The following is a 15,581-nucleotide window of genomic DNA, read 5'->3' on the forward strand; positions in this document are numbered from 1 at the left end:
CTTTCTCATCCCGACTCAAAATCTGATTACGCTCTTCCCTCCACCACCGCCGTCTTTCCTGTTACTTATCCCGTGAGTTGGAAGGAATTAAATAATCCTCAGCATAACTATTTTACTTTACAAGGAGGAAAAAAAGTATCATAATGCGCAAAGAATGGAGAGAGGTTGTTGGTTGGTTCGGGTTTTGGATGTAAGAATGATGGCAAGGGAAGAAGGCTGAGTGGTAGGAGCTACTGCCTTGCTGCTTGCTCTTCCTGCGTACGTGTGTACCGTGGAGCTACATGTCATAAGCACATTAAGATGACATTAGCAAAGGGGATGGGAGAGGGTCACACACAAATAAAATTTGAAAAGAGTAAGATTACTTCGTCTTCCTCCTCCAGAGCTGAATGGAAACTAGGGAGTAGAATAAGAAGGATGATGATGATGATGATGATAAAGGCTTAGGACAGCACCACCGCACCGGTGGAAATACAGAGAAATGAGGACAAGATGGGAAATATGATATGTAATTAGTTTTAGAAAGCTTTTACCAAGCACGCCCATTTCCATCCATGAGTTGGAAATGCGCCGCAACCACAACATCCGTTTTTTCTGTGGGAAAAGAACAGTTATGAAATACGAGATTCGCAATCTCTGTAGACGTGGCGTGGGCGTCTTGGTCCGGTGTCAATGATGAGATCAAAAGGGAATCAAAGTGCTGGACGGGCACGTTTAGGATGCATTTATGGGCTGAAATCTCTTACGTAAGGGTGAAGTAATAGGTCACTTTGTATCATGCTGTAATAATTCCCAGCATAAATAAGCAGAGTCAGGGAAGAGAGTGAAGGAATTACTTGTCATTGTTACCTTCATCCCGTGAAAGAGTGGAGAGGAAACTCGGGAAAAGGAAACTCTCGTCACAAATCTACGTCTATTACTCACCCACCGCGAGTGCTACAACCCATGGGAGAAAGGCACATCTCTCTTATTGACTGACTCGACAAAGTGTGTGTAAGCAGGATCGTGGTGCTACATGTGGTGCATGATGAGCCATGACCAAAGGGACCGGACCATTATGCTCTGCCATGGAATCCCGACTGAAAAATGTAGCTTGAAAGAAACCCATTCGTACAGAAAGACACAGCACAGGATCAATGGCATATAAAGTATCGTAATGAATTCTAACCATGTGGTTAACAAAAGCCATTTTGCATGTATATTTAGATGCTGAATAAGAAGAAACCAGAGACCAACTTGGTCTCAGTTTTGAACAATGTGCAAAACAACTACCCGACGAGTTTGGTTGTAATTAATTTATTCAAATGGCTTTCTTGAAAGTGAAATCAAGTCGTCGTCTAAAGATGAGAACTTACTTTGCCTGCTGCTCCTCCTCCTGCAATTTGCTGATAACCTGATTTGATTTACGGGACGACTTTACTCATTATTAGTTCACAAGTGAGGAGCAGTAGAGTCGGGTTCAAGTGGTTGTGCATGAATATCATCATCTGACTGGATGAGATGTTCCCCACTTTGCTCGCTGGCTATATCCGTCTATGGAGGAGCTTCTTCTTGCTTAATTTTATCAGGAGAGAGGATGGAGGAACCCCTCCATTAATTTCCAGTCCGGTTCACTCTTCACTCATTCACTCACTAAGTCGATCAGGACTGAGCACGGGGAAATTTGGGAGGAGAAGGCTTAACTTTAACTCTGCGCATCATATAACAAACAAGATGAATGACTAATTGTTCGTGATGATTGTTTTGACTGCCTGTTTCCCATTGCATTTGAATTCATGGAGAAACTGCCAGACTGTTGAAATTATAGCAGATTCTGTTCCTTCCAAAGGAGCAGGCAACGAACGAGGAGGGTCCTACATCGGATGGATTGTTGTCGCATTTCAAACTCTCTTGCTTGCTTGCATACATTTTACATTTACGGTAAAAATTGACGAGACTTGGATTTGGTGGGTTTAGGAATAATTGTTCTTAAAGCCATCTTCTTTCTTGTGGGGGAAGAATATGATAAAAAGAACTTAAAAGTTTTTCGTCTTCCCTGCTTTCCCTCAACTTTCTCTCATGCATAACTCCTTTTTCCACCCGAATAGCCTGCCCACCGTGTAACCTGATTTGTATCCACATCCACCCCAGTTAAAATGTCAATGGGCAATGAATTAGCCATAAGTTTCCTAAAGTCAGAAAGACGGATTGGATTCGTTTCAAATTCGGAAGGGGACTTGACTTGGCTGGAAATTTTCCAGATAATCCCAATCCGCTTCTTCTTCGTTCAGTCTCCTTATTGTACATAGCTCGCACACGACGGCGGTGTACCAGTCGTGGCAGCAGCAGAAGTACATCCACAGTGGAATGGAGGGAGAAAGGAAAAGGGTCATCTATCAAAGTCTCCTGCCGGTAAACGTTTGAATCCCCGTAAATTTATATTACCACCTTCCCACAAACCACCACACACAAAGTTTGAGAAAACCACCTGAATTCTTAGTGCTCTTTAACTCCAAGGACGTGCTTTTTGCATGAACACACCGTACAAATAAATGGGTTATGCTTTACCAACCATCCATTCAGGATATGCTATCTGAATACGTTAAAGCCTTCGCTGGCCTGGCCCGGGTGTGTAACTTCTTTATCTCTTACGAAAAATCCGTCAATTTAATTTCTGCTGATTTGACACTATACACGAGATACAGTTGCAGAGCTGGCAGAGCTTGGTGCTGCTCGGGAGAAGATTTTATTGTAAGTCTTGTTTATATCTGTGAGTGAATTTGTCTCGTGCTCGTAGTAAGTTGGTTGGTTGGTTGGCTTGTTGGTTTAAATTCCTACACGAGATCGGGGCAGCCCATAACATAACTTTGTATGTCGTCTTACTCCATTCCACCATAAAGTACGACAAGTAGTAGTAGTCGTCGTCCTGGCCGTGTCGTTCTTCGTACAGTGAGCGAGTTGTAAGTAACAAGTGCCACCCATAAATATCAGATCAACTCGAGCTTTTTCTTTGACGGTGAAAGTTGAGTTTGACTTTCAGACTCTCACCAAACTAACCGACCTCATCGTCCAACATGCCTTGTGTACTGAACACCATATTATGAACTGGATGGTATGTGGTAGGTGCATGCAAACGTGTGTACGTACGTATGTACGGCATGGTGGTCATTATTCCAGAGATCGGCGTGATCATGTCATGTTCAAGAGTTTGGTAAAATTTCCCACAAAGTTGTTGAACTTCTCACACCTACGCTCGTCTTATTATTTGATTGGGTGGGGGGCATAAGGACGACGGCACAATTTTTCAACTAAAGTGCTAACATCTGTGATATCCTAATTCTTCTTTGTGGTCATCCCCTCATAAAACTCGAATCGTCGAATTATTGCATATATAGATCATGACCAATTTCAAGGTGGCCATTAAGCATCATCCTCTTACGGACGTTTGACGACTGCTACCGCATTTCCACACGTTTTTTTTTTCTTCTTCTTCTTTACAGGAACTGGCCACGAAAGGGAACAGGACAGTTTTGTGAAATGGAGTCTTTACAGTAAATGCAATAAGATTTATGAGGAGGACATTACATTAGGCTCATAGAGGAGGAGGAAGCAGAAGAGCCTTCTTTCTCCATCCGAGTGGAGGTGCTAGGTGGTAGTACGAGGATGCTGGATGGTGGGCAGGAGTGGCAGTGGTGGTGGTGGTGCTGAAGCCAATTGAATGAATGGCGAGTGCTTTCATTCACCTCAAAGAATGAAACACTTTATGAGCTCCACGGGTTAAAAATAAATGGGCCGAGAGTTAAACTAGAGCCAAAAGATGTTGGGGCTCTTTTATTGCGCACTTTTAATCTCGGGGAGTGAAGTGCTTTATTATTGGCAGCCGCGACCAGGGAGAGAAAGTGAACAAGAACAAGAAAGTGTGCTGTGTGTGTGTGTGTGGTGACCAATAAACTCGTACAACTGCTACTGCTTCTCTTATTATTATTATTTCGATACTTAAGAACTGTAGCTTGTGGACAGGATTTCTTAAAAAAAACTGCTCAAAATATATGACCAAATATACACCCATTTGTTGGCGTGTATTTGTCCCCGATCATTACATAAAATAGAATAAATAAGGTATATAAATCCTGTCCCTCGAGTTCATGACCTGTTTTTTTTATCCTCCTCCTCTTGGTTGGACAAGCGTTTATCGTTTTCCAATTGGAGGTAAAGAAGAAGCTAAAAGTCTCTTGAGGATTAATGGTTGGCGACTCTGCTGGCTTGGCTGGTCGTGGGTGGGTGTTGTTCCGTACGTATATTTCTCTTCTCGGACCAACAGACTCACATATGTAGTCGTGGACAGTGTGAATACATACACTGCACTGTCGACGAGTCACGCCATCCATCCATCCGACTTTCTCTCTTTCGACTAGCACTACAGTTTAAATTGATAAAATATATTGTCAATAAATATCATTGAATTTGCGCTTCGACGACGACGACGACAAATGCCTCGCCGCAAGGAGAGGAACCACACATTTCCAATATTGCTTTCACCACATGGGGTCAGAAACATAGGACACACACCCTGACCACCCACCACTGCGGACAGATACATATCGCACCATCAATAAGAGTAATTCCCAAAGCCCCCAACTAATAAAAGAGAGCAAAATCTATTGTTCTGTAGCAGCAGGAACAAATCCACCCGACGGAACCGTACGAGGAAACTTTGCACGAGCAGCAAAACCACCACGAGGACAAAATAAAATGGGGACATGACAGACATTTGCTTGTTTGCTAGCCAGGGCTCAACTCAACAATGAATCTTTTTTCCAACTCGTTTGGATAAGATATATCTGCGGATGCGGATGTGATGTAAACATGTCAATATGTACCGAGAAAGAATGAGACCTTGTGTGAGATCAAATCAAATCCAATCTTCTTGTTACTTCACAACGACTAACAAACCAGACTGCTATTCAGCCAGTCTGCTCTTCTTCCAACTAGATCTCCTCTCTCACAACTTGAGTAACCTGATTGAGCAACAGATACACATAGAGAGAGTCAACAGTGGATGAAAATAAATAAATTTTGAATTTTCCATATAATATAGGCACTCAAAAATTGTATCCTGCTGCTGTTGGTTAGTTGGCATCATCCACCCAGCTCGCCCTGTTTTTCGGCCATGTCCCCGGAGAAGATGGGGTGGATCAATTAATCATTGGGCCGTTAAGTCATTTGTCTGAGTCTGCTGGACATTTCCTCTCTCTTTTCTCGCAATCTGTCCCCTCCGTCACTACTTGACTGAATCTGGATGAATGTGTGGCAGCGAGGGAACGAGGGACAAATGTTTGAATGTGGCAGAGGATGCACGAAAGGAGTCGAGAAAGTTATTACTTCCGCTCTGGCTTTATTCCTTGTGAAAGAACAGCTTTGTCTTATCTTATCGGGACAGTTGTAATGTAGCATGTTTCAGAAAAATGGGCAAAAAAGGTTGAACCAAATCGAGAGGGATTCATAGTAAAAGTGGTGATTGCATCTTGTGAAATTGCGACGGGGTGGTGGTTCAATTCGAATGAAGAACGCGGAGGGGATTATGACGATGATATGGCGTCTTTGCAGAGTAAAAGACTCACTCACTTGTTAGTCATGCAGATTTGCGGTCGCGCCGTGGTGTCGTCGCCGCCATCTTCTTGGGACAATTTCTTAAGGGCAGATTTAAAATTGGTTGCTAAATGTGTGACGTGACGCTAATTCCGTTCCCTTAATGTCAGTCAGCTGTGCATAATCAAGTCGCTCATTTGCAGAAGCATGTTTGACGACGCATGTATGTACGTATCTACGTATCTCCACCAATGGTCTCCTCTTCATCCGAGTTGTCGGGAGTGGAATAAACTCATTATTTCTAATTGCTCTTTCTTTTCTGATGCTCCACGAAACTGTCTCATGCGAAGATGCGGGATGAACCCTCAAGTTTTACGAGTAACGAGGTGTTCTTCTCCCCGCAGATACTTTAATATTCCATTTTTGTACAGAAAATTAAATAAGGTGGCCAAATTTGGAGTTGGGACGAGATCAAAATGCAAATAAGTATGTGTCTTATTGGTTAGTTGAGTAAGAGCGGTGTAGGAGCAGCAAAGCCATTCCTTCCCAGGTTTCGTAGGAGACGCAACCTGGTTCAAGTTTTTAATACAGATTAATTTTGCAAATTAGTTTCGTAGTAATTGGTTATTTTCTTGGCGTAACAGATTTCCGGGCTTGCAATAAGTAATTAGCTCAACTACTCATGGTTCTTGGCTCGTTCTGGGCATGATGTGGCAGTCTCACGGTAGTAAATCACACCATGGTTGATACCACCTGTGCAAATTAGTGAAGCCGTGTCGGAAGCCAGGAATTTGTACTCAATGGATTCACATTATTAGTGCTTACTGGTCCGCAATTTTACGTCTCCTTGCACCAGTCATTTTTATGAGGAAGGTATCTACTTTCACGGCTTATCGTCAAACATATGTTCATATCTCGTCCATTCACAGAGAGCCTGAACTCGTCCTCAATCGGTTGTGATATATGTAACATAAAACTTTTGTGTGTGGACCCACAATCCCAGAGAAAAGGTCTTGATCCGCTTGATCATTTCTCCACTTTTACATGCTTCCTCCCCATCCAAATCTGTTGTCAGGACGAATAATCACATTTTACCTGCTAACCGGTCCCTTCAGAGCTTATAAGATCACAGTCACGACTAAATGAAAGGAATCTAAATTTCAAATCTCTCTTCCTGAAACCTTATTGACAGAGATGACATAAAAATTAAAAATTATTCATAAATTGGAGAAAGTTGCCAAGTTTCTGTCAACTCGGCTCAACAACTTTCTCTCTTGTGTGTTCCTTTCTCATTAAATCCTCAGGATGAGATAAATGAATGTCGAATCTAGTAAGTGAATCTTTTGGCTCTTCACTTGGCTTGTTAGGGTAAAAAAATGAAAGGCACGAAAAGTAACGGAACTTGCGTTACGGGAGAACAAGGAGATGATAGTCGTATTCGACCAGGCTTTAGTTAATTTCCCGACCAAATTAAATTCACCAGCACCACCACCGCCATCGACTTGCTCTTGGTTGGGTTCTTCCTCCTCTGCCAAGTTGCAATCAGCCATTGAGCCGTGGCCAAGGATGAAGTTGATTAGGGACGTTGGGATGATGATATCGTATCCTTGCGTAATACCTAATGCCTCCTCGTATGGATGTCCATGTGTGCTGTGTTGTTCCCGTGCAGTTTACGCGAGGCCTGTTCTGTTGCTGGATCACTTATTTGCTCCATGTTACGTACATATGAGCGCACTTTCACTCCACCTCTGGAATCAGGACGCATTTTGGGAAAATCTGAGAATAAATTGGAAGAACGTCGAGCCTCTTCTGGCTTCTGGACTGAGTGCTGCTGAATAATGATGATGAGGATGCTTTCAAATTCACAATTCTTCCCATACCAGTTGAATACTAAGTAAAGAGTGGAAAAAGGAAATAATATAAATTGGAATGGGAAGTAAAATGCGAGTCTCTTGGCCTGTACGTATTTTGATTTTCACATTTTGATTCCTCCTCACGCCCATTATCTTCTCCTCCTCGTGGACTCTTCGTATATCTATCTGGGAGGCGGGGGGATGAGATAATAATAACGACAAGGAGAGGTAAAAGGAAGAGAATAAGAACTAATAGATAGCAAGCAAAGTAAAGCTTAATGGATGCGACCTTTGTAAAAATTCTTGAGCGATTCAAATTTAAATCGTTGTTGAGACCTGGATATAATTTGGTTTAATTGCATTGCATAGTTGACTCCCCCTCGAGATGGAGGAGTTCTTAGCCCTCCATTCATTCCCAACCTCTAACAACCCTTGATTGCACTCGACGTTATTTTATTCCATTTTATGACCATTAAGACTAAATTGGTTTCACTCCATAATAGAGCAGGAAAGTATTAACCAGTCGGAAGAAGAAGAAATCCATTGCACGGTTGTGCTGTTATTGTTATGTAGAAAAAGTTAATGCCCATACTGACTGCATGCTCCTGGACTTGGATCAGTTTAAGAAAGCAATTGCAATATTTTTGCAATGTTTCACAATTTCAATCGTTATGTATAAAGCAATGCACCCACGGGTAAGTGTAGCCTTATCTGGTGACACTGATAGCCATGGGTACGAATGTAACATAATGTTGCTGTGCAGAGAATGACATGAGGAAATTCCCTGCAGACACACTTGGGTGGGATGACAATAAGCAGTAAGTAGCGGATATTACATACGTGGTTAAGAGGCAGCAGTTCACTTGATTCTGCCAAATTCTACAGACGCATCACTTTCACCGAGATTTATGCAGGGGTCTCCGTATGATAATGGTACCGTGGTGGGCATTTCTTACGCACTTTATTGGAAATGCACACAAGTTGTGTAACATTATGGACAGAGTACTGCAATCTCCCAGATTCACCCTCGTTCACAAATTATTTCTGCTGATTCAGCCTCATAACCTGGACTCTGAGCTATTCATCTCCACTGCAATTCACATGCAGTCACGGCCAGACTTGGTCGTATTACTTAATATATCCACCTTTTTGTGGGGGCAGGTCGTGTAAATAAAATAGACTTATATTTGCAAGTAGTTCAAGCTAATAAATAATTCACAGGATGCGCATATGTACATTCAACCTGAAATTGCAGGCTGCAAATCTATGCAGTGTGCGACTCCTGATCCTAATACTGATGACAAATGGGGAGATAAACAAAAATCAAGACTAGGAGTTCAAAAGCAATTAAAACTTGTGCAGCAGTGCAGTGCGGGGTACACGTATTCTGCAGGGAGAAAGATTTGGATTGCAGGCAGCGTAAGAGCAGCAGCAGCAGCAGCAGCAAGCTTTCTCTTATTCTGAATATTTCCCTTCTCTCAGAATTTAATTGATGTGCAACCCATGTCGTTAAGAAAACTTTTAAATGATGCAACTTTTCTGCTGTACTCTGCCATTAAATGCGATGTAGGGAGAGAGCAGACGATGGAAATGGTAATCTTGAACGGCTAGACGACCATGTTTTTTTAGTTTTGGTCATTTCACTTGTAGATTTATGGAGGGATTTATTAATCATTACGAAATATTGCAGATTTACGTAGCTGCTCTATTAAAAATGAAATTATTGCACGAGTTGGATTTTTCATGTCAAATATAATTGCAAAAGTGAACCATGGTACAAAATCCATGTATCGCGGAGCAATGGGGGGAAATTTATTGAGGCAAGAAACAATGGGGTTTAAAAATTAATCGGATAATAACGTGCATTCTGGGAGACTCACCTACATAGCTCGAAGTATACACATATGCCAATCATCATAATAATAATGACTCCACCTCTGGAGAATAAAATCCCTTTGTGGAAATTAAAATCTTAATCAAACCGAAAATAGCTAGAATGACGAATATCCTTCAACCGAACTGCCAAATTTGTTGTAATGGATGAAAATGGTGAAATTCGCAAAATTTGGCAAATCACTAATTGATCAATACCTATGTAGCTCCGTGTACTAAAAGTGCATATTCGCAGTAGAGAACCTTATTAAATAATATGTTTGTATGTCTGGCTATTAAATTTAACTAGTTGTATCGACCCAATCCTCTCCTACCTCCGTTCTCTTAAACTGATTACACTGAGTGACGGATGGGGACGGAAGGCGAGCCTTATTAAACCTATTAATACAAAAGGAGACAGTTCTAAGCTGCCATTAGAAATATTAAAAGTGGGTTTTTACATCAGTTTTGTCTCCTTCCTTTTAAAAATGTCTTCTTATTTCAGGCACTTCAATTATCTCGACATGGAGGTGGAATTAGACGACTCCTCATCCGATGCTACACTCCCGATGGCGACGCCACCATCTTCAGAGGAGGACCATTTGCTCATCCTTCCTCCTCCTCCCGTTCGACGGGTTCGTCGCAAGAAGAGGGTCGAAGGACAGAAAGTGACTTTTGAAAGCTGTCCCCTCTTTCCCCGCATACTCCACAAGTTGTTCAAGGTAAGTAATTGTAACCGAGATGCTGTACAGCTGGAGGAGACCTCCTCCTCAAACATACTCTCGAAATCTTGGTTGTTGTCGTTGCCAAAAACAAACAAATTACTCATGGTGGATATATTGGGGGAGCCATTCCATCGAAGCAAGAGTCATTTGAAGAAGGATGCAATTAGAGAAAATGTCATAAAGATAAAGAGAGTCAATCCAGAGAGAAGTGCATGGTCCAATCGTACAGTCATGGTGGTGGTACTTTCTCTCCAACTCCGACCACCACCACCCCAGCTCAACTTCGTTAATAGGGTAATGCTCCAGTGATCTCGCAAATAAATCTTGAGACAGCAAACAACTCTTCTCTCCGTCCCAACCATGACATGGCAAACTTGGTCCAACTTTGTTGTATTTATCCAATAAGTAAAAGTCTTTCTCTCTCCATTTAAGTCAATCTGCACCCAAATCGTCTCCCTCTGTGCGTAGAACTACTACAGTATAGAATTGGGAATGAGCTGTTTTGTCAATTTACGGATATTTGCCACACAAATGGCAGAGAATTTTATGGTTGCCATAATTTTAAACTGGGTAAAGTATAAAACTTGCCGGAGGGAGAATGGATTATCCTTTTGTTTCCAGCTTCTCTATCTTTCCTCTACAGAGTAATAAATAGGTTTCCGTCGGAATTGCTAATATGACGGGTACGAGGGGAGTTTGCCTTGTCTGTCACACTCCCCACAGGTATCGCCTATGGCTCACTGTCTCCGCCACAATTTAAAAACGTTGCAACTACAAAAATCCCTCTGACCCGAATATTTCGCGACTCCTGGTGCTTTCTCCAACGTAAGAACTAAGAAGAGAGGCAGAGGTGTGTTATTTTCTTTCTGTGATGTCCGTGGTGGGTGGTTTGGGATATGCAAATTTGAAATGTATTTGAAATGAGAAGAAATCGTTATCTGTCCCCATAGAGTCCTATTCTAAGGAATTAGACTCATCTCCCTCTGCCAATCTACTCTGATTATGGGACTCGGGAGGATTCTTTTATGTCGCACTCTTGCTTCCTCCTTCCTCCTTTCTCTCTCTTACCAAACCGGCTGCCTGGCTGGTAAGCACATAGCAAAGCAAACATCAAATCAACAGTCTTCTCAAGTAATGAACGGAGAAAATTTTCATAACCCAAACCCATCCACCTACCAACCCAACTACCCTCGTACGTACGTTCATACATCCTCTTGTCAACACTTGGCTCGAGCCAAGTTCCGAAATTATTGAGAAGGATTTCAAAATTCAAATGGGAGGACAGGTTCAAAATCTGGGAAACTTTTTTTATCCTCCAAAGACAAAAGGGACCCATTTCACTTTTTGTGTGTTGATTAAGAAAGAAATACGGAGAAAGTTTAGGAATTACTCATTTACTTATTACACTCGTTGAAGTTTTATGCTTTCGCTTTAAGGACATGAGGCAGTTTCAGCTGGAGTCGTTCTCTCTGTTTTTTTGCCCTTTGTCATAAATTCATCCCATTAAGCTCGCTTGTAGAGACGATAATGAACTTAATTTTTAAAACGGTGGGGAACAGGAAAGGTTCCGCTGCGCTGGTAAATGGATGCGAAATTGTGGAACTTGTTCCAAAAATCAAGCAGGGAAACCTATTTGATCTTGAAACAATATTGGATTGGGGAATGTTACTAATGTTCATTACGTACTTTGCAGTGGGCACAGCACTTGGTGAGAGTTTTCTCTGCGAATTTGAAATCTGGAGTAATCACTACGAATTTTCTGCTAATTGGCATTTTCATTTCGATCAAAATCAGCAGAAAATTCCTATTATTTCGCGTGTTCACTAGTTTTACTCATAATCATCTCGTACTCAATTGAATTGTAGACACAAAAGTTTGCAGGTGGCAAGAAGTGAACATCTTTGCCAAGAAGACATCCATTTCTCGAGTGCTTTGACTGGCTGAATGAAAATGAGTTGTAAATTGAGAACAAAAACCGTGTCAACTTTGTCACATTTCGCAGTAGAAAACTAAACTTGATACGTTGCAACTGCTGCTGCTTATATTTTTCCTCTTCTTTTTCCCTCTCCTGAGAATTTGTCCACTTGACTTGACACAACTTGACCATCACCTCCCACTTGTTTCTTTCTTTTCTTGTTAGCTGACAGGCAGGGAAATGATGAAGTGAAGTGAAGTGAAGAAGAAATGGTAACAGCAGTCGTACAGCAGCAGCAGCAGCTCAACTCAGGCGGTGTCACCTACAGCAGGACATCAAGAAATGTAATGTGATCCGGGGGTGAAAGTAGATCGGTTTCTCATCCGTTATTAGCAATAGTGTTCACATTTTTCGACTCATGTTCCCATCAAAAATTCCCATCACATCCAAGCTGGTCACGGCTATAGTCTTGCCGTCAGAATGGGAAAAAGCCTGCCATGAGACGCAGATTATTAGACTTGTCCAGAATTTTTTTTCTCCATATATCGCGACTTGAACAATACGGCAGATTCTCTCGTTGCATGTAGTAGTCAATCGCGTGCTTTCCCTTGACGTGTAGGCTTTCAAATAACAAATTCTAAAAATAGCTAAAATTCTTAAATACGAAGCCTGCCACAATTTTATTGACGTTAAATGCCAACCAATGGCTAAAAGGTTGTCGCAAACTGATGAAATTTTTTTAGCAATGAAAATAAGTGCGGTTTTACTCTCCGGGATTTAACCGTCTTTGTATTAGCGTTGTAAGAGAGAGATGATGTATTTCATTGTTTAGTGTAATCTACCATATCCGCTGTCTAGCTGGTTGGCTGTCTGTACTCGTGACATACCACGAAACGAATGAAATACTACCCCCAACCAAGACTTTTACTTAATTCCATCTCCGAAACAAATGAATTTTCTCCACTTCCTTCTGAATTAGAATTAGAATGGATGAGGGCGGAAGTGGTGACAGGGCGAGATCATCATTCACTGTGTTATTATTATCAACTCATTTTTTTCCGAGTTATTAACCCAAACCCGAGAAGAAATCCAGAAATTGGTTGTGGGTTACGGAATCCAAATCCAACCCATCCAATTTCTGCGATTCATTCCCCCCTCGTTTCATAAGAAGAAGAAGGAGAAAAAAATCGTCGACAAGAAGAAAACAAAAGAAAACATCGTCCTCCTCTCTTAAGGGAAATCCGTTATCCCCAAATTTATGGAGATGAGGAGATAATCCCGTGATATATTTGGGAAGTACGTAACAGGAGCGGTGGTGGTGGTGGTGGTGGAGGATCAAGAACAATGGAATGACTCCTCTGGTTGGCTGGATGCATTATGTATCCCAAAGAATTAAAGGAATACAATAAGTATGTTCATCCGAATTTCTCTATATGAGTCGGAGAGACATGGAGCCTCTTCCGCAGTGGAAGTGGCAGCAGCAGCAGTATCATATCCATCCCGCAATAAATAAGAGTATGTAACTTTCGCCCATTATGTTATCTTGAAGAAATCCCTTGAAACACAAAGTTTCATTTTGAATAATTTCATTCAGTTCTGCTTCTTCCCTATTTTCACTCGGCCTACGACATAACTCGCAATTTTGTACGGAGCTTCATAAAAGCTACATTTTCTCCATTGTGCATGTGTAACGTAATAATTTCGCTGCTGGGGTTAAGTTCACATGCTCCTTGACATGGGAGGTTCTGGCTCTATCTTATTTTTATAAGAGGAGAGGAAATCTGTTCCTGGGTACGCGTTTTGGTAGGATTTCACCTTAGTAAGTCATGATAAGTAGTGCATTGCTGTTGAATTTTTGGTCCCCTAGCAAACCAACCAACTTATCTGTGCATTATCAGTCGGAACACGGGGGCATCCCAATAAAAGACGAGGAGGAGGGCTGAGCAATCTAAATGGAAATGAGCCCGAAATGAGAGAGGAACAAGTTCATTTGGCCAACTGCTTTCTCTGTCAGAACTGCATTTACAGCAACAGGATGGATGGGTCGTGGTGTGTTTGTTTGTTTGTCTGTAAGTAAGTAAGTGGTTGTTGCTTCTTTGTTGCTCTTATTTTATAATATTGCGGCTCAACTTTGTTCCTTGACTCTGGAGTATTGTCCAAAATATGAGGGAGAAAGTTGGTCTATAGTGTACGATGATGATTAATATGCATACTGCTGGATTCATCATCTACTATGATTGATTTTATCGACCTTTAAAAATCAGAATATTTGCACTGAAGTATAATTTCTAGTTATGTTTGAAGTTGGGTATTTCTATTTATAGTTACATAGATATGTAAGAATCTCTGCCAAGATGTAGAAAAAGTGATTTGATTTCTAGTGCGTACATGCTGTATCATATAAAGTACACGTATTAAAAACCCATAGATATAGCAGTGTGCTAGCCCTTCCTTCTAAATAGCTCACATCCGTAATGAAAGGTCAAGTCTGCGGATAGAGAGATGTTTCATTGGTGTAAATGGAGTCTTGTGATTGGTGACACATTCACATGCGTTCTTTCTTTCATTTTCCAGAGTCCAGCACTAATTGAATTTAGTATCAGAGAAGAAAATCTGGAGAGAAAGGGGGTTGATTAAACCCGGTCTGTTTCTTCTTCGACCCTATCTTTGACATTGAGTTTGGCATTGACTGGGTTGATCACGTTCTTCCTCCAATTGCATAATACTTACATGCTCGTACAGACTATGTATATGGATGGATATGTACTTATCCTCCGTTCTGGTCGGTCGGGTTGGGTCATTTAAAAACTATATCCACAGCCCAAATAATCCGGGTAAAGACGACATAAAATCAAGTGGTAACAAAATACAAATTCGGCGTCGTCCCCTCTTTCATTTTCCACTTGGAAAAAGCTCATTTCCCTTTTTTTCCAAAACCAAGAAGACTCTCTCAGCTTTCAAATCCAAAAATTTATTGTCAATTTCCAACCAAATTAAAAATGTTGGCTTCTCCTCATCCTCCTCCTCCAGTGCTTCTTATCTGATGACGATGGTCGTGGTGGGAGGAGAGATTGTCCCCACTCTGTTTTCTTGTCTCTTGCTGCATTCTGCATGAAATGAGTTTCGATAAAAAATTTGTCTGGTTGACATCCACTCTCATTCCAGCTCAGTTCTTGGGGGGAGCAAAAGTCAAAAAGAAATAAGGAACTGCTAGCTCCTCGTCTCTCTGTTGCTTTCCAACCCGACTTTCTATCTTCCCCAAAAAAAGAGGAAGAAGAAGAAGGAGAAAAATGATGGTGTTGAATTTGTAGGAAACTCATTTATTTAATTTCTTGGGTTTCCGTTTTTGATCCAGCCAGAGAAATACACTTTCCTCTCCTCCAAGTTGGAAGGGAAAGTATATACGAAATTGTAAAAGTTGTTTTTCAGAATCTTTTTATAATTTCAAATGTTTCTGTTTACTGCTGAGAAATGAAGTGGAGTTAAGTGCAAAGTTTTATAATGCTGAGTAAAAAAATTTTACTTTGGAAATCTGCATGCTATGTGCATACAGAGTTGGCTGAATGGAAAAATTCGGATGCTCCCAAACCAAATCACTAGTTTAGAGGGCTTCTTCTTATATATTTAATATAAAAACATGGTTCCCAC

The 15,581-nt window shown here is 41.3% G+C and overlaps 1 protein-coding gene across 2 annotated transcripts in view; it reads left to right on the plus strand.

The window, feature by feature from the left end:
- The window catches only part of LOC110851245 (protein O-mannosyl-transferase Tmtc3), a 114,533-nt gene that overhangs the window by 5,120 nt on the left and 93,832 nt on the right, over positions 1-15,581 (plus strand). Inside the window, exon 2 of one of the 2 annotated variants that reach the window (XM_022098945.2) lies at positions 9,799-10,015. In XM_022098945.2, the coding sequence (XP_021954637.1) occupies positions 9,818-10,015 (198 nt within the window). In that variant the 5' untranslated portion in view covers positions 9,799-9,817. Of the gene's footprint in view, positions 1-9,798; positions 10,016-15,581 lie in introns of those variants that run through there. The other variant, XM_035852617.1, reaches the window with a different exon arrangement.

Source organism: Folsomia candida, unplaced genomic scaffold (genome assembly GCF_002217175.1).
Source record: "Folsomia candida strain VU population unplaced genomic scaffold, ASM221717v1 Fcan01_Sc006, whole genome shotgun sequence".
In the NCBI taxonomy this organism is placed as follows: domain Eukaryota; kingdom Metazoa; phylum Arthropoda; class Collembola; order Entomobryomorpha; family Isotomidae; genus Folsomia; species Folsomia candida.